This window comes from Bombus terrestris, chromosome 9, assembly GCF_910591885.1.
Source record: "Bombus terrestris chromosome 9, iyBomTerr1.2, whole genome shotgun sequence".
Taxonomy (NCBI): Eukaryota; Metazoa; Arthropoda; class Insecta; order Hymenoptera; family Apidae; genus Bombus; species Bombus terrestris.
Window position 1 is genome coordinate 14408345 of NC_063277.1, and position 24332 is coordinate 14432676.

At 43.2% G+C, this 24332-nt stretch overlaps 1 protein-coding gene and 1 long non-coding RNA gene across 6 annotated transcripts in view; one reads left to right on the plus strand and one right to left on the minus strand.

The window, feature by feature from the left end:
- The window catches only part of LOC100643165 (cell adhesion molecule 2), an 85559-nt gene extending 66955 nt beyond the window's left edge, over positions 1 to 18604 (minus strand). For 2 of the 4 annotated variants that reach the window (XR_007225169.1, XR_007225168.1), the window contains exons 1-4: positions 17234 to 18603; positions 6660 to 6868; positions 2948 to 3176; positions 2067 to 2366 (exon numbers count right to left, since the gene is read on the minus strand). Coding sequence is in view for 1 of the 4 variants with exons in the window: in XM_003397718.3 (XP_003397766.1) it covers positions 2067 to 2366; positions 2948 to 3176; positions 6660 to 6868; positions 17234 to 17294 (799 nt within the window). In the remaining 3 variants the exon portion in view is untranslated. Of the gene's footprint in view, positions 1 to 2066; positions 2367 to 2947; positions 3177 to 6659; positions 6869 to 17043; positions 17171 to 17233 lie in introns of all 4 variants that reach the window. The other 2 variants (XR_007225170.1, XM_003397718.3) reach the window with 2 other exon arrangements.
- A 118-nt stretch (positions 18605 to 18722) lies between these two features.
- Positions 18723 to 24332, plus strand: part of LOC125385657 — a 128647-nt gene continuing 123037 nt past the window's right edge. Inside the window, exon 1 of one of the 2 annotated variants that reach the window (XR_007225172.1) lies at positions 18723 to 18894. This is a non-coding gene — a long non-coding RNA (uncharacterized LOC125385657). The remainder of the gene's footprint in view (positions 18895 to 24332) is intronic. The other variant, XR_007225171.1, reaches the window with a different exon arrangement.

Genomic DNA, 24332 nt, shown 5'->3' on the forward strand with positions numbered 1-24332 from the left:
GGTTCAAAGATCAAACGGCTTTGATTACGTCTAAACATGACGGACAGCTCGGTTACACGCGCTTCAATACATCTTATTAGAAACAAATTACGCGTATCTGTTCCACGAGAAAATTTCATTGCAATAGTTAAGAGAACTGAGTGTTAAATTGTATCAACAGCGAGATGTTTCTCCTTTCCCCAATTATATTATTCATAATTTCTATTCGGGAATGTCGCATTAATGTACAACGGTACACCTCGGTTTCTCGACTTTAAAGAAGCCAGCAAATTCTAAGAAGGGAAAATAAGTTTTTCACGATAAACGAGGTGTTTTAAGCGTAAAAGACAGCGAGATTATTTGCGTTGATCGTGAGAAAATATAGGTGAACGTAGCAAAGAGTAACCTAAATCATTCATACTAGTCAGTGGAATGGTATCGAGACGTTTTAATCAAAGCTCAAGGCATCTTCCGAGAAAAGATTCGTCGAAATGAATGCGTAAAGAGAGAGGGAGAGGAAGAAAGAGAAAGAGAGAGACAGAGAGAGAACAGGTTTCGAGAATTAGGACGGGTGGTTTCGCAAAAATATCTTTTCAACGTTTCCGTGAATTTTTTCTCCGTGATATTTCTCAATGGTACTTTGACTGGCAGCACAGTTTTGAAAGACTGGAAACGGTGTCGAAGTTCCGTTCGTTGCTCCTTTCTTCGTTAAACGACGCCCACGGCAACCAGAGTATTTTATGCGACGGATTGAAATGCAATTTCCGCTCGATTTTGGTCCGGTTCGTGCCACTTCCTAAGAATTCCTTGACCTGCGGACGTTGGAATCCGCGTAATTTACACGGACTGAAATTTGTCGGCTGCGATCGACACGCCTCTTATTGTCCACCATCGAACGACTTACCTTCGCAAGAATTGTACGACAACGATTTATCTCTGGCGAAAAATTTTCTGTATCGATAATTTGCTTCGTGATCGATGTAATTACGTATTCGTAATTCCGTGAAAACGTATAAAGAAAATACGATAGATCGCGATCACTGAGAGAATGGAAATAGCAGGAAACAGCATATTGGAAATAACAGTGTTTATTAAAAATACCGAAAGGCAGGGACGGCAGTACGCAACCAACGGAAATACCGAAAATTTTGTTTAAACTTGCATTAACGCAACTATCTCTCGAGACGTGTTTCATCGAGAAACGGCGAACACCATGGCAAACATTCTCGCTACGCTGAAACTCGTTTTGCTCCGTGAGAGCGTCACTGAATAAACATGCAAAACTTGGCGATTGCGTAATTGCCAAGTTCTGATAGGCTGATTGCGAGGACCCAGATGCCGAGGAAATCTGGGAGAGGACAGGTGCAAGCGATACTCGCCGAAATTTTCCAGCTGCCGACGAACGGAAATAAACGTGCGAATTAACACACCCACGAGCCAGGTTCGCGACAATATTAACGGGTTAAGCGAACACTTTAACGGGATGGTTTATGCAAAAGCGAACGTCCCCCGCGAAATTTCTGTTCGGTTGGTCGATGCAACGGTTCGTGTTACACCATCCAGAGTTCGCGGACATGGTCGTTTCAAATGCTCGAATCAGCTGTGAAACTCGTTTCGGACAACGGACAGAGTTTTACTTACTACTATCGTTAACGACGGTTTCACTGGACAGTGCTAAAATAATTTCCTCCCGTTTTTACGACTCGTTGGCAAATCGTTGCGAATATATACTATTTCGCGGAGCTCGGACCAGTGGAACGAACTTTCCGACCATAAATAAATCTGCACGTTATGAAAGCCGGAGCCGTTTGTCTGAGAAACATTGTTTTGTTAGGAAGAGCTGTATAAAATCGGATCGATAGAAAATATTTATTTGTTTTTTTTTTTTTATTCCCAGATATACTAACGAAGGTATAAAAATTCAGTAATTCGCTTTTACATTCGGATCTGTATAAATATTTACAAATCCACCGATATTTACTTTGTAACAGGAGATCCGAGAAAACTAAATTGATATCCGAGTTAACACTACGCTCGACGATCGTTGCGGATCCTAAGATTACGTAATCGTGCGTGTAAACACTTACCATTTAGGACATGAACTTTGATGGACGCCGTATTGGCGTTGCTGGGTTTGCAGCTGTACTCCCCAGAGTCCGAGGGTTGCGCCGTCTGGATAAGAAGCCAAGAGGTGGTGACGTCGCTACCCTTTTCGGTTATCACCGAGACGCCGCCCCTGGGACTGTCATAGCTCAAAACGTTCTCATTGTAGTACCAAAAGATGAAGGCTGGTGGCTCCGAGCTGAAGTGTATGGCGCACGTCAAGTTTATCGTGCTGCCTGCGCCAACGTACAGATCTGGACCTCCGAGTATCGTCGCTGTCGGTACTGTGATAAAGAACGACTTCCTTTTTTTTCACTCACGGTATTTCCCTCGATCGTTTCGATCATTCGTATTATCCTTACTGCTCTACGCCTACGCGATACGAAAATTCACGAGCCGACGGAACTATTCTCGCGAGAGTGACCTCTCGGAGACGATATTCACCGAGCCGAGAGAACGAGAGTACTTTGCTGATTCGCGAGAACTAACGAGCCAAAGCTTTTCATCGAAAGCCAAGGTCATTGTAATTGAAATAGCGAGACCCGCTTCGGTCGTATCGCACTCTCTAAAATTAGGTTCAAAAGTTTCTCCCTCGGCGACGTTAATACATCTGGATCATTAATTTATGAAATGTCTGTGCGAGAAGAGCGCGATTTCAAGGTAACGAGCGTATTCCATACCCTCGTTGGAAATCCCGAGAAACCGATGCGAAACGTAATAAAAACCGGTAGTTTCGTTACAGTCGCCATACATATAGATTACGTATAGAGATTCTAATTCGAGAACGTGACAGAGTTTGAAGATTATTTTACGAACTCTGCAACGGTATAAGTAGCGCATAATGTAACGGATGAGATAAACTTACCGACAACGTTTAAGCGAAATTGGTGCGACTTGACGGGAATAGTGGAGATCTGACATTCGTAGAGCCCTTGGTCTCTCTCTTGCGCCCACTTTATGCAAAGAGTCCATTCAGACCATTCGCTATTTTGGCCTGTATTTTGTCTGTGAAGCGCTTGGAATCGCTGATCGCTCGTGTAGGTATACGCCCCTGCCGTTAAAATGTGAATATCTCTGTGCCTCACCCAGGATACCTTTGCAAACGGAATTTCAAAGTGGGTTCAATGATGGTAATCGAGGAAGATCGAGCAGACTGCTTTGAATAGACGCGACCGATCGTTAAGCGAATTCGCTGATAACAATATACAATTTCTATCAAAGTTCAAACGATTTGACTCCGATACTATTCGCTGGATGAAAGACGCGGAAATCACGATAAAACTTAGTCGCATAAATTGTTTATGCATGACACACGCATTAAGTCAAGACAGAATTAAGCTACCGAATATCGCAACTGACGGAACAACTTTGGAAAATCTTTTAAAAATTTCTTGTAAATCGCGCAGAGTGACGATGAACGTTGTCGCCTGATCAATATTTCACATTCGTTTCGTCATGTCGCGCCACTAAATATTTCAAGAATCCGGGGTGAGAGGTCAGAAACTTCAATATGGCTGCGCTTCCGTTATCTGCAAATATTTTGCGGCTGGCGTATAATACATAATTTGTTCCGACGATAGGGACATTTAAACTTCGGCTCCTGTTGAACTTTCACGTCTTCGGGGACGACGATAATTTCATCAGCCATATATGTGCTCACCTCTACCGAGAAAGTAATCCAGTAAACTTCGGAGAAGTCTGCCTCGGTAAAGTAACTTTCGTCGTGCAGACGCGAATATACCAAAATCCGAAAACGGACGAATCCAATCGACCGGTATTCATCCGCTTCTACTTTCACGGTAAACCAAAAGCTATCTACGTACACTTTAGCGAGACTTAGGCGAACGAATACGTAGAATTTCATTCGAATCTCTCGAAGACTACGTCAATGTAAGTCGCGCAAAAGAAAGCTCTCACAAGAAGCACGTCTGGTAAGTAGAATTGCAATTTTCAGAAACGCACACTGAGTAGCAACTAGCTTTGAAACGCAACAATTCTATCTACCATACTTTACAACTGGCATTCGATTCGGGCTCTTCCTCAAAGGTAACGACGTTAAGAGAATGATTCAGAAAAATTGCCGAGATTCCCCTCGTCTCTCATCTTTTAATTAGAATTGTTTGCTTCGCAGCATGGTTGTAGATAATCGTCAGTGGCCAGTCAAGGTACCTCGCTTTGACGAATTGCAATGAAAGTCAGGGACGGATATCGTGTCGTAGAAATTATTTTGTAGCCTATTGGCGCGAGAAATTGACTTTTCCGCCGAAGAACTATTAGCAGCGCAAAAGGGAAAAGGTAATCGGATAACCGATTCATTCAGCTGGGCAATCTGAATCGCTTGAAACGCGCCAGACCGAAGCACGACTTCGATGTTCGTGTTTAATTCAACATTAATAAAAGTCTCGTCGATTTTTCTGTCTACGACCTCCAGTACCGTGACCTCGTGGATTGAAACTCCTTCGATTATGCCCCAAATGAAGACTGATCGCTTTAAAAAACGCGACGAAAATTTGTTCACCCGTTAACTCGTTCGTTTAAATTGATAAATATCCTGGCAAATGTGAAAGTTTCGTATTATTAATTTTAAATACTTTTAACCCTATCGAAGATAGTTATTTTTATTACGTCTTTAACGCTTGTTAAACGATCGATGCCTGGTAGAAAATTTGAACAGTAAAATCAAGAGTATCACGCGCAGATACGAACAATGAATTTTATTAGTTCGTCGACCTACCGTGTACTCGGTTCCTAACAAAACGCCTGTACAATAGCCGTCGCAACAACGGCGAGAACATTAATAATCGGCACTGAAAGTTGGTGCACAAAGCGCAGGTCATTTGCGTGAGAAAGCTTATGAATCTTCGGTCTCGCACGTTCACCGATACATCTTCCGTAATTTATCCCTCAATGTAAACCGGGAAAGGCAGCTGCCTCCGGCGACTCTGAATTCGCATACGAACTCTACGAGGACAAGTCCGTGTTACCACTACTTAGCGTATCTGGTCGAAGAAGTTTAGGTTTGACAGCGTCTAAGAAGCTGCTATTTCTCCCTTGTATCTCACATAAGGGAACAGAAACGGTTTAACGCTTTCGAACTTAGCCATCGAAACGACGATACACCGTGACACCAAGGTAACCAAAACTACGATAGTACGTTCAAAATTATGGATATGGAAGAATGTAAAATAAAATTGTCACCTAGGTAATTGAAAATGGACTCTCGCATCCTCTTCCACTCTGATATTTAAAAACGCTACGAGGTCGATAAAAAGAGTAGCGTTGCGTTTACCGATGAATAATACGAAAGAATCAAAGCGTCTGGGTAGCGAGCGAAGTGATGAGAATCACGTATCGAGGAAATCCGTATGACCTAGCAATTCGGACGTGGGGCAAATGGAATTTCACGGCTGACGCGGAACAACGAATGAAATTAAGGTACGTCGGCCCTCGACTGTATAATGAATTTACTTAATACGGTTTACACACCCCGAAATACCGAAATTGAACGGCCTTGTTTCCGCGCTGCACCCGTATTTGCAGCTACGATCTCGTCCCTTTTAGCCCGATCTTCGTTGCACTTGTTCTTTCGGCGTAATTTTATTCGTATATTTGCTACTAATCAAGCTCGAGCTTGTGTCTACGAGCTGCAATGTGTTCGCAGCTATGAAACTTGCTGGAGAAACGAAAGTAGAAGATTTAATAACTAGAAGATAGCGCGATTTCTCTTTCGAAAGAAATAGACTACTTAATTCGACGAAACGACTATTTTTCGAGATTTTAGCTGCTATTTTATAAAATTACGAACGATAAACTATCACAGAAACGATACTCATTACCTTCCTAAAATCCTATCCATGCAAGTATGTTTATACGCGATAGCGTGAACATCGAATATGTAAAATGTTGTTTCAATGTTAGAAGCTGACACTAAGAGACTCCTTGTCCAGAATCCTCTTAGCTTTATCGTGACGTAACATCTGCTAGCTAGTACAAACGAGATACTTACTTGGTAACAGAGTTTCAAAGGTGAAGCCTCGCATCGAGGTACACATGCCATATAATAATTCGAGACCATGATCGCTGCGTTATAACTCGAATATCGCGAATACCTGCGCATTACTTTCGATCGACCAATACCTGCAACGTCGGAACCGCGAGCTGCGATAAAATTGAGTTTCCAGTTGCCTTAAAGGTCGATTAGCGTCCAATCGAGCCCGAGCAACTCGATTATTTCCTGCAAATCGCTTTCCTAAGGTCCTTACGAAGATCAGGTTTCCTCTCTTGTTCAGCGAACGGTGCACCGGCCTTTGTCGTGATTACCTTTCTGCCACAAATTTGTCGAAATTCCGTGGAATAACGTGGAGAGTATACGAGCGAGCATTTTTCTGGGACATTAAGCTGTCTCTGGCAATTTTCCGCGTTATGCCAGCATTGCAAGTTAGAAACAACTCTCGAATGGAAACAAATGTTCGGTATCGATTGAAAATTGCCCCGATGGAAGAGCACGAATCCTTTCGTAACGTCAACGGACAACAGAGATCGGAATCAAAGATGATCAATGTAGCAAAGGGTCTTACGGTTTTGTCGCCCAGGTTGCGAACTCTACACGTGAGATAAGCGGTCTTTCCTATTAGTGCTGTCACGTTGGTGTTCTGCGAGTGGTCGAACGTAGGTTCCACCTTTGATTTCAGCCCGGAAGGATCTGCCAACAACTGGTTTCGCGGTCTATTTTGACCCGCGTGTCGATCCATGTTGTTTATCGTACGATCTCCTAAACTGAGTGTATCTGTAACAATAAAGAAAAATTGCTCGATCAATCGTCCTTTTTTTTGGTAATATTTCTGACGCCGGTGGACGTTCGTAAAAACAATGGCAGGAACGTTTTAACGGACACCGTGGGGAAAAATGCAATCATTTCTGGTCTTAACGCCCAATAACATTGTCCGCGAGCATATCGAATAATTGACTTTAAACCGACATACATACCCATGTTTCTGTTATTTCACGGTGATGAAGAGTAACAGGTCAAATTGCTCTGTTATTGCGCGGTTGTCGAAAATCAGATTTCGCATTCGAGTCTCGTGTATTAAATTTGTTTCGTCTTTCGATACCATGGTTAAAATGTTTATGAAAACATAAATACCAACTCCTAAATTTCTCCGAAAGTCCGAACATTGGTAAATCGTAATTCCTGATTATTGAATTATCTATTAAAATGATCGAATATTAATGTTCCTTTAATTCTGTATTTCCATGGTAATCGTTACTGCGGTCGTTCCCTGCATTAAATTGGCGCGCACGCTTCTACGAGATTGGCTAATAAAGATCGATTAAAAATTTACAAGCAATAAATGACACCACGAGCTACCGTTAATCGTTTCACCAGATAAAGAAAGCCAGCCAAAGTTGTTCGTTAAAAGACGAATGAATTTATCGCATCTGTTGAATACCTAATTTTGCGAAACAAGGTGTATGCGCAAGCGACGCTTTCATTCGCCGTTGTTCTTTAGTCGAATTAACGAGGAAGAAGGAGTAGGAACATTTTAAACGGAAGATAACGGAAAACTATTACGCCAGTCTGTACTTAAATAAGCTGTTCCACGCGAATACAAGAATAGGGAGACTTTTAATAGGAAAACGCATATAAGACTCCATAGTTCACTGCTTGGAGAAACATAATAGCCGTTTGTTATATCTATACTCGGAGGGAGATTAGACGGAATTAGATTAGATCAGAGCTCATTACACTTTGGCTTTAGAGTGAATTAGATGGAGAATGAGTTGGCTGAGAACGGCGAAGGGAAAGGCCTCCTCTAGATCGCAGGGGTTGTATCGTTCAACGTTGTTTTTCTCGTAATCCATCATGGGGAAGAAAAGTCCGATACAGTCGTCCAACCGCTTGAAACGCGTTTGCGATAACGTGGTTTATTAATATACATGAACAACAGCCGACCCCCGATTCGCCCCTCCAGCTATGTTAATTTCTCGACGTGCATTCCTGCGTAACTTACTTTTTCAATTGCCTAGCGTGAAAAAAAAACGAATTTTCCTTTAGTCTGTTGCGTAACGTTTTATCTCTGTACCAACGCTATCGATATAACTTACCTCTACATATAAACTTACTATCGGTTATTAATTCGAAATTTAATTACAATCTTCGATTACTATATCCAAAGACGTGCAAATTATCGACGAGGAACGTTTAACGATATTAGTTATTCTTTGTCTGTACAATTATCCGTATCGAGTGATCAGTAGAATAGCGATATATTAAATCCGTCGTGTACATAGTCGGGGGCACGTTTCTACTCGTAGATATTTTATGTGATTTACCACGTGCCGGTTTTAATTAATTCTGTAGCAACAACTAAGCTCCAAGAGCTTATAACGAGCTTTTCCGTGCACTCCGGAGGTCACCTCCCCGACTTTCCCAGTTTCTCTCTCTTTGTCTCTCTCGCGTGTGCGAGGCCGCTTCCCACACCGACTTTCTAGCAATGTGTCACTAACACATTATTACGCGTAGCTTGGTCGTTGTCAGACCTACCACATAAACAAAATGAAGAAAGGGCGATGAGAATTTGTCGACACGTTCGCCTTTCGTGAGATAGAACGATCAGTATTCATAGAATAACGTGAAACGTTGAATCTTGTTCGAAAGCTTTCAGAACACGGCAAAGGGCGCAGTTTTTCTTTCCGGCACGTACAATTTACTCGCTATACTTCCATTTATCTCGATGTACACGTGTTAATGGACTTTATTTTAGCAGCTTATGAATATTTATAGACATACGACAGCTATATAATATCATGATCTATTCAAGCACGTATATGAGTACGTAGATGATATATGACAATTAATAAAATTCACACTGTAAAATAAATAAATGTACTCTGACTTTATAGGGAGGATCGTATATCGATTGCATCGAGTAGCGGTTGATACGGTAATCGATGCACGTATTTCATGACGATAGAAATTTCTTGTGCACCGCGATCATAAATATGAGATTGGGGTTCTCGTTTGAATTACAATTGGTAACCTGATCCCGAGAAATTGTCACGAATATTTTCAAGCAACTGCAGCCGCACTGCGAGATACCGAAAATCGCTTCGCTAAAGCTGCCGCGATACGAATACATATATTCTTTCGTTCAAGTGGCTGGTATATCTGTAATTCGCGCTATTTCAAATAGCCGGACGAACGAATGCTTCCCTACGTGGTTGGTCATGCGAATGTACACTCTGCAAAGATATTTCATTCAGGCAGCAAAGTTCCCGGTATTCCCTCGAGTTTACAAAGAAACTCAGCAGCGAGATGACCGTAATTGCCAGAATGATTGAACGCGGTTAGCATTCCTTATCGCCGGCAAATCGCGCTTAATGGAAAATAACGATGGATCTCGTTGAAAGTTCCATCCGGTGAAAATAAAATTACACTCGTGGGGTTCGTGATAAATTGCAATGACAATTTTCAATGACTTATGGACGAGCGCTAGTGCGACAAATTGCGGCCCATTCATTTTCAGCCAGGTGAGAAAAAACCGGATTCGTCGGTTGCACTCATCCCTGTACTACCGAGTGCCTTTTTTCCCTTACGCTGACTTCTGGTAACTGGACCCGTCGTCATTCGTTGCCGTTTGATGTGAACGGTGACTCGTATTATGTGACGCAGTTATCCTCATCGTCGACTAAAAACGAATATTACAGCCGTTGTTTCAGCGCATTAAGCGCTTGTGCGCAAAAAGCGGCTATTATCACGGTCGACGTCGAGCTACCTAGAAATTCGAGCGTTTTAATTAGTCGAGTAAGCCGTAGGATCAAGCCTGGAACTAGCAAGGCAGACGTCAAGGAAGAAAAGTATCTACTATTCGTCTCGAAGAGAAATGACCCAAACGTTTCACAAGGGAAAAGAAACGGCCGGATAGCGGCGAAACGGTTGACAGGAAAGTGCGGATAGATATTGCATGTCGCGATTATTGCGCTGCCATAAAATGTGCGGCAATAGAGAGGACGCATAACGATATTTCACGAATATTGAAACTTCATGGATCGAATGACGGTAGGCTTTATCGTTCCGTGTGTCCTCCTCCGATGCGTCCAATGGTTATAACTTAATGCACAGCCGTTTAAAGAATACTGCGTAACGACTACACTGTGTCGTAATAATAGGAACAATAGATACTGCGTCTGTGGATTAACTCCGCAAGATCTATTATAGTTTGGTGCGAGCTCTAAATGTGCCTTGTTTGCAAGTTAAACGTTAACACCACTGTGTATGTTCTAAACGATGACAGAACTTCTAGGCTAGTTCTCTGAACGTAAGCCGACATTTGGGAATGTAAATCCGCTTCCTAATGAAGCACGTTGTATCTTTGGAAACGATGTATATAACGTATACACAAATTTGTCTATCCATAGAAAAATCGTAATTAGAGATAGAGCGACGTGTATTTAAGATCTACACCGGTTTCAACTAAAATTCCCGATTTAGCAAGGTATTTGCTATATTTCGGTGCAGACGATCCGCACGTGAATCACATTGAGGAGATTAAGATGTTTAAGAGATTTCTAGTATGCTGCCGGTCTGATTCTATCCGTATTTCGCCACAATTTTCAAGCAGGAAAATACTGAGAGGGAATTCCAGGTTTCGTCGACGGCAATCTGAATATTTAGATCGGTCTGTCCCACTCGGGAGAAAGATCGTTCTCCACGGAGTTATCGTCTTATTTCGACTTCCGCAACTTGTACTTTCCGGTTACGTTGCCGATTAACTTCGAATCGAATAAAATGCGCTGTACGAGATTTATGTATATTTATGTACACTCGTACGGTACTTACGTACGCGAGAAGACACTCGGAACAATCACGGCACAACGGTTGAAATCCAACAAAAATACCGTGGTTGACAATCGACCGAAAAATACATTATTGTCGGAAAATACGATAGAAAAGGGAGGCGAGAAAAACGCATCTATTCCACAAGGGCTCTGAACGAACGGGTCTTCATCGAGTTATTTCACGGTGGATCATCGCGAGATTCCAATTCTCCGAGTTGCATGAAAACCCCCGTGAAAGAATTATCCGGCGCAATTTCACCTCAAACTTCATCGGCCTGCGTGCCAGTAAAAATACAATTGCCCCACGCGAATTGAATTAATTTATGCAATAGAGGAATTCGTGAGGTTAATCAGCCACTGGGACGCGCGCTCGGGAAAAATGAGTACAAGCTGTTCTTTTCAGGACGCGGTAAATTATTCCGCCAAGTCACGTGCGTATTTAGTGTAACTCAGGGAATTAAATGGGGTTGGGTGAAATCGTAAGGCGGCACATCGGTCTCCCTCGAATGGCCAACCCGTTAAGCCCACAGGGTCCGATAAATAAGTTCGATAACAGAGTTCTCCTTATCTTTTAAATAGGCAATGTAATTTAATCACGCGGACCTGGTCGCGTGACACGTCACAGATTTGTCTCTCGGCGCGCGTTGCGCGATGCTATGCGGTCAGGCTGCTTTAGTTATTTTTTTCCTCCGTCGTCACAGATTGCGAGAAATAAATAGCGCGGTATACGCGTACGTGATTTGTCGGCATAACTTTCGCATGCCGCTGCAGAGATGATTTGTAGGTGGAAGCAAGACGCGAGTAAAACGACGGGAATATTGATATATGCGTCGCGATAAGTTCCAGTCACTAGTTCGAGCGCTCGAACAAGATTCGCGCAGTTTCCAACCACTCTCGTCCCATTTATGTTGCCTTTCTCATTATCACGGATATTTATTAGATAAAAATCGATATTTGCGTTTGTGTGGCGTTCGAGACAAACATCATGCGGATATAAGGGGAAAATTCGAGAGAGAGTTTGAACTTTCTCGCAAGCAGTGATTATGGTCCAGATAACATTAGTTTAAATTATCACAACTGTGTCGTTTACAGTAATATCATTATACATACGAAGGAGGTTAACGACGTACGCGTATGTTATACGGTTGTCTTGGAGTAACGAAGAATTAACGTGTCACAGAAATATTCTGGTTACGATTGCAGCTGTTACGATCGCAACGAAAGAATTATAGGACAATTGGATGTATTTTTTAATGAATACTAGTTTAAGAATATGATTTATTTATTAACGGAGATTAACAGAAATGATATCGAATTCACAGAATGGAAATAAATTTTACAAAAGGATAAAACCGCGAATTATATTTACACAATAATACAACTGTAAATACATTCGTAGAAAATGCCAACTAAATCCATCCGTTCCACCATTGGGAAGGAAAAATCAACTGAAAAATTTAAATAACAATGACGCCGAGCTTTTGTAATTTATATGGTTGAACCATCACTACGCAATTTTTAGCCGCGTTATTTGTTCCGTTGACGTTTTAAACTTCCGCTGGTCGGGCAATTATAGCTACAACAAATAAACATTCACCGTTGCAACGATGGTAGATGGCTAATTTAAAAAAAATAAAATTCAAAGATAAAAAGTCCTGCCTTGTAAAACAACGATATATTGATCGTGAGTTATGGTTACAAATTAAATGACAAGTTATTCTTCAGAGAATTATTGTTCGCAGAAAGAAAGGAGTACAATTTGTACTTGGAAAAACCTCGAAGAATTTTAACGAGAAAATGATCGCGAGAAAGTAAAATCTGTAATCGACGCAAAATTAAAACTATAGGTAGTACGGGATGTAATATGCAGCGTGTGAACAAATTTTCTTCCGAAAGGATAATAAATTGCCGTGTCGCCACGGAAGGTTAAGGAGCTAGCTTTCCAATGCACATCCTTGCAATCTATCGCCGTATCAGACCTATTAGAGCCGTTAACGATCTCAGATCAGATTTCATTACTTCATTCCGCTGCGACGAGCTGCATCGCCTCTCTCTCTCTCTCGTGCCCCGTCACCGAAACGGAGAAAAGAGAAGAGAAGAAAAAAATACAAGAAGGATGAAGGAAGAGAGGAGGACAAGGAAAAAGGAGAACGTTTCAAGAGAGTAGCAGGAGATAAAAGCGATTAATTAAGGCTCGAAGCGTCCCTCCATTTTTTTTGTCTCGCATCCACCCCACGCTCCACACAGCTTCGTCTGGAGCTACTATCTGTCTATTCTCTCTTTTCTCGTGTAAATGCAGTGTGCAAAGGTCGATTTTGCCCATCTACCATGAACACGAGCCGACGACACGACGTATCCATTATAGGACAAGTGGGCCACGTCGCGAAATAATGGAACGGCCATGATTTTGTGAGTTTATCGTCAGCCGTCACGTGACGCGGAAATGCAGCAGGAGACTAGTGCAGACTCCCACGCTTAAACGGGTCGAGGATACTCGCGCTTAGGCTCGTAATTAAAACACGCCGGAACTTAATGTTTCCTACTTTACAAGGGCTTTGAATTAACAAGGCCGCGACACCATGCACGCAGTGTGCCGCGCGTCTACGTACGTATCGCCGAATCTTTCCGAGATGTCCGAAATTTTGACAATTTTCTACGGAAGTGATATCGTATTATATGCAAAATAAACACGAGTTTCATCAGCGAAGAAATATTCAGTGTAAATTACACGAAAAGCGCTGACGCGATGAACTGAAAGTTTGGAGGTTCTTTCTTCGTGATTAAGACGAACAAAGCGAAAGCTGCTGAATCTCGCAAGGTGTGAAAATAATTACCAGCTACTTTATTTTCCCATTGGTCGGTCGCATCTCCTTCGAAGCGCAGGAAAGACCGGAAGAAAATCCGGCCGAGTAACGAGCAGCGCCCCAGGCTACGAGATCGACTCCAGACAAACTCTTACTCTGGAAGCGGCGTTTTATTATTGCGAAAAGTTATTTCAAGGTTCGTCATTCTTTCCGGGTTTCGTAGTAGCGAGATAAAGCGATTCCGAGGAAACGAAGTTTCTTGCTCCCTCCAAGGGGGCTTCTGCGACCGAAGCAACTTCGCCAATTGACAGAGCACCTGCCAACTACCAAGAAACGTTATTTCAAAGTAATACTATACTTCCCGATCGGGCAGACCATTGAAACTTTCATCGAATCGGATTGTCGAATATAAAATTAGCGCGATAATGAGAAATCATTGGCGCACGCGAAATGGTTTTTCCAGAAAAAGTTAGCGACGGAACTGCTTTTTACTACAAACCACGATGTTCGACATCCGCAACGTCCCCATAAACGGATTTATAATTTACTTGCTCGGAGATCGAATTACGTAAATGTCAATTTGCTAGCATTTGACTTCGTGTTTTCGAACTTTGTCGTTCGCTTTGGCAACACTGAAAAGTTTCCACGAGCGAGAATTATAAAAAGAAAAACAGTGCGTCTCGGAGGAATTAAGAAGGAAGATTCTACCGTTTTTATAACGGATGCCGAGAAAATGAGACGAACTCCTTGCAGTTTCAATTTCGCTAATCCCCGTAAACGACCTTTTTTCCCTCTCAACTACGCGTGAATGAAAATCATTCTTCACCGTAGATTTACTCTTTCCGTGAGCAATCGAGCAAGCAAACCCAAGACGTAACGTATCATCGCCTGTTTTGTAAATGAATTTTCTTTACGATCATTTGAACGCTCAAAAATTATAACAAATCGTTCTGCCACAAAACGGCAGTCACGATCGGTTTCCTTAAACTCGCAGAGAAAGGAGGATAGTCCAATTTATCATCCAGATAAAGGAATCACAATGGTTCCTCCGTCGACCGAGTTCGATAGCATCCACCGAAACCTACAAAACTCGGCGGCGACGAAGCGAGACAATAAGATAAGATTTCCAAAAGTTTGGCCGGGATGCCCGTGTGAAAAGAAATAGCCACCAACGGAATTGTGCGGAGACACGACGACGCACGCGACCGATAAATACAAAGGCTGCGATTAGAAGAAGTACCATTTCTTCTGTATAAAATAAGTTACAATTTCTTGTCGAAAGTCACATTTCCGTGCCTTACTCTTCTCTTCTTCCCTCCCCCCCTTTTTTTTTCTTCTAATTCAACCGTCCTTAATTTTGTTCGCACGAGAAAATAAATTCCAATTTTTTTTAACGTTGAAAATCGAGGTTAACGATAATTGAAATTTTTATAACGAACCAATAGTTGAACTTTGGCGAATACAGACGAATGATTTCATTAATACAGAACTACGAGGAAACTTGCTGATCAAAGCTCAGTTTTCAATTCCCATTTGTGATGGTTCTGAGTATCGGGAAATCCAAGCTTTTCGCAACGCGTAGTTTTCATTGAAATAAAAAATGAAATCAAATCGATTTTCCCCTTACAAATCTTATCAACCGTACCGATTTTTTAACATCGTAGTAGCTTTGCGATTACCTATGTTATGCACTCCACGATCCCGTATTTTAGCGAAATTTTCCAAGTACATATTCTTTTTTTCTTCTTTTTTTCGGTTTCTCTCGTTTTATCATGCTAATGAAAAGGGGCGAAGGTTTTTTTGCGAAGAGCTATTCTATTATCCGTCGGATGAATTTTACTTGCATTGTTTAGAGCCAGTTAGCTTGGTGTACGTAAAAATAACGACATACATAAAATGCATCGGATTTTACTACAGCTATTAGCATAAATTATATTGCAACGTCGTTGTCGTAAAATCGTACATTCTTACTAGTAAATTTGGACAGCGAAATGTCGCTGATAACTTTCCGGGCTCGTTTGTATCAATCGTTGAAACGAGTAAATGAGATAACCGGCCGTAATTAACAAGCAGGGTTGTCGATATAATATTTCGCTTTAATTGTAATTAAAGCCAGTCGCGTAAAACGAATTCGACTGTGAATTTAATCAAATCTTGATCATGACTGTGTCAATGAACCCACAAAGCGATCGAATTAACGGAACGGAATGATCGACGAAATCGGTTAAGTGAGATTTTATAATAAAAACGAGAGCCATGCGAAAAGTGTTACTAGGTCGTCGATTTACTGACCCTAGAGATAATCATTTTTCCGGATTTATGATAAAAATATCGTTCACATCCAGGAAGTCAAGAGTGAAGGAAAAATGTGTTCGCAGGCTTGAAACAATATATAGGACGCAATTTATTTCACGAGGAAATACTTTTGAGAAATGATAATTGGTGGTAAAAACAGGAAAGACAAACTCCACGAGAAAGCTCGCTACTCTCGGCGGAGTCATTTCATAGCCAAGGATGTGCGCGGTTTAATTTCAGTTATTTTCAACGAATTAATAGGTTGCTATCCAACGCATTAGCATTAGCGGAAAGTTGCGTATCTCTACACTTGCTGATCGTTGCATTCTCGCAATTAAAGCGAAACATCTCCGAACAAATCCCAATCGGAAGATCGAGGAAATAGCCATAAATAATAATGAGGTAACTGTATCCTTAGAGAGCGTTGTAAATGAAAAAATTGTTAGAGCACCGTCTGTACTTGCCACTTCTCCTCAACACAGGGAAACATTTCCCGCGATCTTTAGCAGCTTACCCGAAACTTTCGCGGTTCAACTTTACACAGTACCAGGCAAACATTTAATTTACTGGATTAAACTTCGCGCGGATTATACCGTGAACAAAGTCTGGCCGTGGTCGGGTACAGTATCGAGCCAAATTACCGAAGTCGTTCGTCTAGAACCTAAGGACCTCTAAGCGATAATGTAAACGGAGTGTGAGACACGGAATTGAAATCATCGCGCGAATGCACGGTTGAGAAAAGTAGTCAGGTTCGATTTTGAAAAGGATCGCGCGCGTGTTCTATATGCATAATACGTTTCTGAAGCGCGCCGCGTCGCGCCACTTTGCGTAATTAGTTTACGTGATCGATATTAACAGGAATCGTGTAGTCGACGACGACCGTGTTGCGTTTCACGCCGGAAAGAAAAGGCTATCCCTCTCCGAGCGTATCATTCCCAAGGCAGGGCCACAGACTTATGAATAATGCATACGATAAATTCGCGTCGCACGCACGCATGCACGCCGGTAATTCCATTAGCTGTACCATTTTGCCGCTCTATAGCTGTTACGTTTTCAATCGAATAACTTCTACTCGTCCGTTAGATCAGGTGGTCAAATCTCGACGCGAATCAGTCCAAGGTATACCGCAACCCAGGCTGCCCGACTTCCATCTAAACGGAGCAACGTAATCGTATCTAGTATTCAGAATACCGTTCAGATTAATTGATAATTACCTTCTGTACACATAAAGAGTATGGCAGCAATGGACAGCCTCGCCTGCCACCTCAAAGCCATGTCCGCGACTATTTGGTGACGCGTTCACTTTGATATTAAAGCGATTCACATCCTCTTCATTGGATGACAGCACATCGTCCATCCACTGTCATGCTAGCACCACGCGGCAAATTCCTATCGCGATCGTGTTGACATTCCACGAAAACGGTGTATACTCTTGACGTCCAATAAACGCCACGAGATTCGGTGACCCGAGGGTCACGCGAGATTAGTTCAATTTCATTCGTTCCGACACCACGACTCGTTTGCTCGACCAATTCTCCTGACGCCCAATGTTTTCGTTCACGTTTCCCATAGGACGTTTTCGATGATTGCGCGGAAATAAGTCGAAAATAAATACACACACACTCTGCTGGCCGGCGGTCGATGCTATAGTTCCAACACTACCACCTTTCACTCGTCACGATAGAAAAAAAAGAAAACGCGCGTCCGAAACGTTTCGTGGAAACTTTTCCCGTGATCGTATCGCGGAAAACTTGTTGGGACGCGGCGGTCGAATTATTTCAACGATCCTCGAATATACGTTGCACGCTTCGATCTGTTTCTGCTGCGATCTACACCTGGCAACTGGACACCAGGCAGCTTCCAATCGGGGATATCGATTCTTGAAATAGTTCTTTGCTCCGAAAACGCGTCAAGGAAGGAAGATTCCGGCGATTGCCGAATTAAGACAAAAGTCGAAAATTCAATGTTTATTCCATGATGAGGGGAGCTAGGCCGTGATGTGCTCGCGGACGTAATTCCTTCGAAGAGTTCTCGCGTTCCTATTAAACGAGAACGCCATTTATCACTCTATCCACGGGAACGAAGAATGTCGTTAACCATGCTTCACAACGTATCTTCTCGATTTTGCGGCTTTATCGCCGTTTTCGGTGTTAACCGACCGAAAGTTCGATGCACTTGATATCTCCGTGTATCTCGGTCAAAAGCGTCATGAAAACGGCGGAAAGATTCTTCTCGCGAACTGGCCCCGTTTAGGGCCTAAAATAACCGAAGTATAATGTAACGTTCCTTGAAGAATGATCTTAACATCGTCGCACGTGCCTGTTTACGATAGTATCGCAGCAATATTTCGTTTTTCGTTCGATCAAAACTTTACTACACACGATTCACATTGTTCACACGACGAGTAAACGCGAAGATACGTTCCGATGGCGATTGCCACGCGATTTCTCTTCATTTTCACGAGAGGTTCGATTCGCGAAACAAAATATTAATTTTCTCGAGAAAAATTTCGCGTCTATATGCGCGACATGGTATATAGGACGACGCGACACGCACCACGTCTTGATTCGGTGGCAGATTTACCCTGACTGGGGTGATTCTTGGCCGTAGGAGCATGCGCGCTTCTGATCCACCTCCTGTGATGGTGGAAACGCGCAGAGGGTCCACGAACAAGGTCCGCGCACACGTAAACTTCTCTCGACACACCGAGCTTCGAAACACACGTATGATGCCACGGATGCGAGCGAACCTCACCGACACGATGCTGGGTCAGCGTAGGTGTAGTGTTAAGGGTAGCTCGCGTCGGTCACGACGTACGGCACTGTGTGTCACGGACAGAAAGTGTGGCAGGGCGTGCAAGGAGTACAGAATCGAGGTACGAAATCTACGATACTCTTTAGAGGCGCGCGATAGGCTTTGAGATTCAGCTGCGTGTCCATTTCGCCTGTCAGCCTGACCGCCAATCTTACCGGCTACCCACTGCGAGAGATCGCACGTAACCTCGTTGCTTGCTACGTACTTTCCTTTGGTTGATTCCAACGAGGATACATTGCACGCGGATATAACGAGCACTGTCGTCATCGCCATCGGTACCGCTACCATCACCGTCATCGCCATTCCAACGATATGCTAATGCGCCTTGTATACGATAACACTGCAATAATAAGGAAAGCGACCTAATTACGTGGTTGCCGGTTATCGGGATACCGCGTCGACATGTGCTACTTCGGACTCGCCTCGTGTTCTTTTCCTCTTTGCCAGGCTGTGAATTTGAGCGGTGAGCTGAGGCGAAGGTCGATAGTTAGGCGCAACGAAAAGTCTCGATCGAGGTAAACGTTGCTTCGCCCGAAAGACTTCTGGTTAAAGCATTTTTAACGAACTCGCTCCAAGTTTCCGCTCTCGTCATCGAGATTGATTACTTCGAGTAGCAAAAACGTGAAACATCGTGCTTCTTTCGGCAGACGCTTGCGTATTCGACGTATGCTTAAGGAACTTGAAGAGCAGCGTCTCTCAACGTGGCGCTTATAACAGGCTGTTTTTGTTTTCCATCGTATAAATCTGTTTCCATGATTATCGAGCACGCTATCGATGCATGTTATTAGACGAACCACGTGTGCGTGATCACGCGAGTGTATAATGACAGGGGGTACACGCGATAACCCGCGCCAACCACCGGAAACCGCTAGCGATTAGCTGTACTCCACTGTCTATCGGCTATAAGAATAATTTCACGGTGTTACACGGTGGATACGCAAGTATCCCGTATATGTTCGTTTCGTTTGTCGATTCGATTGTTGAGTGGTTGTCGCACGATATCAACGTAAGATCGATGAATATTATAATACGTCAGGAAAACGTCACGCACAGAACCTTGTCTGTCGGTAGAGAGGGCTGGGAATTGTGGTAGACGTAAACGCGCAGTAAAGGGGTTCCGATATTATTTCGAAAGCACATTGCAAGATTAAAATCGAAACGAGCTGCACGTTTGTAACGAAAATGGCTATCGCGTAACACGATGAAAAGAATGCGAAAGACTATGACGAGCGACAAGTTGAAAAATCCGCTCGTAATCCTAATTTTCCGCGTGTCACGTGCAATCAGATATGATTAGTACTCGCGTTTACGACATCGTCGAACATTGGCGCTTACATCTCATGGTCGTAATATTTCGACGACATCGTGAAACAAATGACGTTAGTGGAACTCGTGTTACATATACCTCAAGCTTAACAACTATCTAGCAAAGTTTGATGAAATCTACTTTATAATCCTCGGTTTCTGAAATATTTGCAGTGAAATTTTGCGCATATGGGACACTGATATAATAACTTCTGCTTTCACGCAATGAATACACGTTCTCCGTTCGTGCAAGCTTGCACGAGTTAAGGACGAGAATTACGAGCCAATGTCGGTATAATTCATTTGGATGGATAGTAAATTCCTAAATCATTTCTCAAAGAAAAACGTTGACTGAACTTTCGCCAGCGTTTGTGCATAACGGAGAGTGGCTGCTCATTGCGTTCCATTGATCCAATTTCAGTTTGATCCAATTTCTATTTAACCGTTTAAAAATTCTTCTAAGTGACGCGAGAGCTTGCAAATTAACGAAAGCTGTGGTTTCGTGTTTGAAATCTCGTTCCACGGTGCGAACTGCAAGACGTCCATTGAAAAAAAATTGCACTGACTAACCGTACAAGATTCCAAGCCAAAGTTATAAATAACGTTTTGCGTGACGGCCGTGCCTTTGCACACGCGGGACCATTCATCAGCAACGCCTAGCACGTGAACCTACCGATAACGACACCCTACCGGCAGATTCGATCGGTCGATGAAAGGGGCGGCTGTCGAATGTACCGCGGATCAGTCGCCTCGTCTCGATCTCGTGGTTCCATCGGCTCGTTTAACAGCCTCGCTCTGTTGTCAGGCACGGGAAAGAAATTGAAGATAAACAAAATTATCGGAGCTACCTTTCGTTCTTGCTTAAATTCGAAATTGTCGCATAAAAACTCCGACTCGTCCGCGCCTCCTCTCTGTCGCATTTTTTTACAATTTGTTCGACGCGTCGAAAGATTCTGCGCGTGCGTAAAGACGAAACAAGCGATACCAGCTACATTTTGCCTGACCTGTTTCCTATTTCCGCCGCACTCCATTTCGTCAGTATTTCGTAACATTGATCGGCACGCCACGCATCGCAAATTAACGCGACGATAAAACGGCGCATAAACGCGGTTACTTGGTAGAAATATGGGCGACGATCTCGCGCAGAGATCGTTTCACAGCGAAGCGGTTACTTTCCGAACGCCTATAATCGTTCGTAAGAAGACAGCAGCTGCTAATTTCGAGACGTGCGACCGTATCGGCCAACCAACGATTAGAGGCAGTAAAACTCGCGGCTGTGACTCGGGCTGCATAAGTTTCTAGCACGGCACGATAAATCCGCCGATAACGACGTCGGCATGTGTGCACACGAAATTCGAAGGAAGCAAGCAAGAGGCAGATTGGGGGTGTCGAGCTGCATGGCAGCCAAGTAAACGTTTGTCTCCACGTAGAAGGCGTCGACCTCCTTTTTCCGTGACGCGCGATCCCTTGAACACGACTGCAACACGCTAAGATTTTCGATATTTCGAAATTGATGCCGATAACAAGCTCTCGCTAGTCCCCGACGTCTACCGGGCGTTCTTGTTTCCCTGTTATTTTATCGGTGCTACGCACGAACATTTCCGCACGAAATTGAAAAACACCGCGTTCCGCTGAGAGAATACGTCAGCCATGAATTCTTGCTACCCGATAGCTTACGAGTTTCTTTCCGCGTTTGCACATTTCTCCGGGGCGAATTCCAAATTGAAATCCGCTCGAGAGTATCCCCGGCCTGTGGTGTGCTAAACGATTTCATAACTCGCCGTGAGTTCCAAACGGAGCCGCCGTCTGGTCAAGTCGCGTTTATGACCGAAACGAAGGCGCCTTGAGCTACTCGCAAGACTTGGCGAATCCACAGGGAGTTCGTAACGAATGTAAAAGCTGCACCGAACGCGGCCAGTCCGGAACAAAGGCAAACGTGTTTCTGTTCCGAGCGTTATCCCGATAAGATGTGAAATTGGTTTGCTAATAATGGAATTGATTCTCGAAGGAAATCGTGGCGAAACGTTGCACAAGTGTGCCGGAAAAGCGTAAATTCTACCTACGAGCGGACCCGTTAATTGCACAGCTCTATAAGCAGACCTATATCTTTAAATAAAATCCATAGAGTTGGTAATGCCGCGCACGATGAAAACATTACATCGTTGTCCCAGCATTTATAGCGAGCACGCAAAATACAGTTTATGCGGTGATAAACATTCCTCGAGGAAATTTCTATGAAGCATTGTACCAGTTATCATCGTGGACACCGATATTCGTACTTTATAGTTACGTACCGCCGTAGCCAGGGAGCGAGTGTGTATAGGAAATTTTGTATCCTGGCCGAGATCCAAACGCATTTTTCCACCGAAAATTACAAATGCCTTGAACGTTTGTTTCAGAGGGAAGCGTATTTAGTTTACGATCTTCATCAATACTTATTGCCTTTTGTGCAACGTGTCGCGTTAGTAAAATAACAGTCTTATTGTTCACGGCTGGCGTAGGAACTTTATAACAGTTTATAACACAGTCGCAGAAACAATTATAACTTTTCTCTTTCGTGCCGTCTGCCAACATGCATTCGGTTTATCTTTATCTTTCAACGAGCCATAACCGTAATGCTAAACACGGTATCTCGTGCAGAGACGTCCCCATCGAGTGGCGCGACAGAGTTCTTGTTAATCAATCAAACAAGTTAAAATCAAATAGACCAGGGCCAGCGTGTCTCGGTTAATAGCAAAGTTACATTTCGATAGATTTGTTCCATGCACGTGTATCTATTAGTATGTCGGAGGACGCAACTTCCCGAATGTCGCACGGTCAAAGGACGGCCAATATCGGAGAAGTCGAATCCGATGAGTTTCGCCGTTTGAATTCTCGCAGTCCGTCTCTCGTTTCCTTTCTTGACTGGATGACAATCGAGAAGGGTTACACGGCTATTATACAGCTCGTTACCCAATCAGCAAACTTTACCAGCAGTTTACCTAGAATTCCGTGTAGATTCGCTTCTTTAGATTATCGATCTCCTTTATCACGTCACTGTCCTAATCCGCCGTTACCTCTCCCTTCTCTGTACCTCACCTTGGATTACTCGTATTTTTATGGATCTCCGCGCGATACAAGCATCTTATCTACCATGTATTTTACATTACAAAACGTAAATGGAATTTTGAAGTATACGTATATGTATACTGGAAGGTTTGGTTCGTAGGAGGATCTGGATATTTTCCAAGAATTACCCCGTCATATTGAATTAATCCAGCCTCCGGTTCTCTTTAAACCAAAAAGTTTATCTGCACGTTACTTTGTATAATCAATTCGTCGTTTGCGTTAAACACGGGAATTGTATTAACCGAGTCGGCCAACTTTTAAGTATCCGAAGTTCGATGGCTTTCGAAAAGCGCGGCTTTTCCGGCAAGATTTTCGTCGGTATGCTGACAGGAACTGGAAACGGAAAACGTTTCAATACGAAACTTCTCGACGTCGGGAAACTCGAGACGGCTCTCTTACCGGAGGAGAGCGCGATCAAAATGTAGTCTAGTTTCTACGAAGTTAATAATACACTGGAGTTCGGATAGTGTCAGGCAAACTATACTTTCGTCGTAATTTAAAAAGAAAAACCACGTCCAACGTAGAATAAAAAAGAGGCGAATAGGAAGGCTAAATTATCTGTAACACAGATTATATCGAAGTTTCAAGGTAAGGGTAATGAAAATTCCAGCAACTTTTCTCTGCAACGCCGTGACTCAGAGAGTTATCATTTTTTATATTCGTGTTCCCCTAAAAGATAATGCACTTAGCTTCCGGCTTGCCGTAAGCCCCGACTTAACAACCTTTGCTGTTATTCCGACACGATGGTACTTGGCCCTAGGAGAGGCTCGTGCTCGTTGAGTACCTGGAGGCCGCGAACTGTAAGCTAACTGAAAATTAACGTGCCAGCGAAACCTTTAAAGCCGACGAGAATTTACGTAGTCAGAGGTCGTTACGCATAGATTTCGGACGGTCGTCGATCTGTTCCGTCGCCCATTCCACGGCCCAGTTACCAGATAACATTCCAAAACGAACGTCTATTCCGATCTCTCGGGCGAGCCTGCAATTCAGTCGCGCGATATTTCTTTCATGAAATTCCACCGGCCATTCTTGCCGACGTTCAACTTCTCGTCGGAGTTTCTTGGATCAGAAGCACGAACGGCCGAT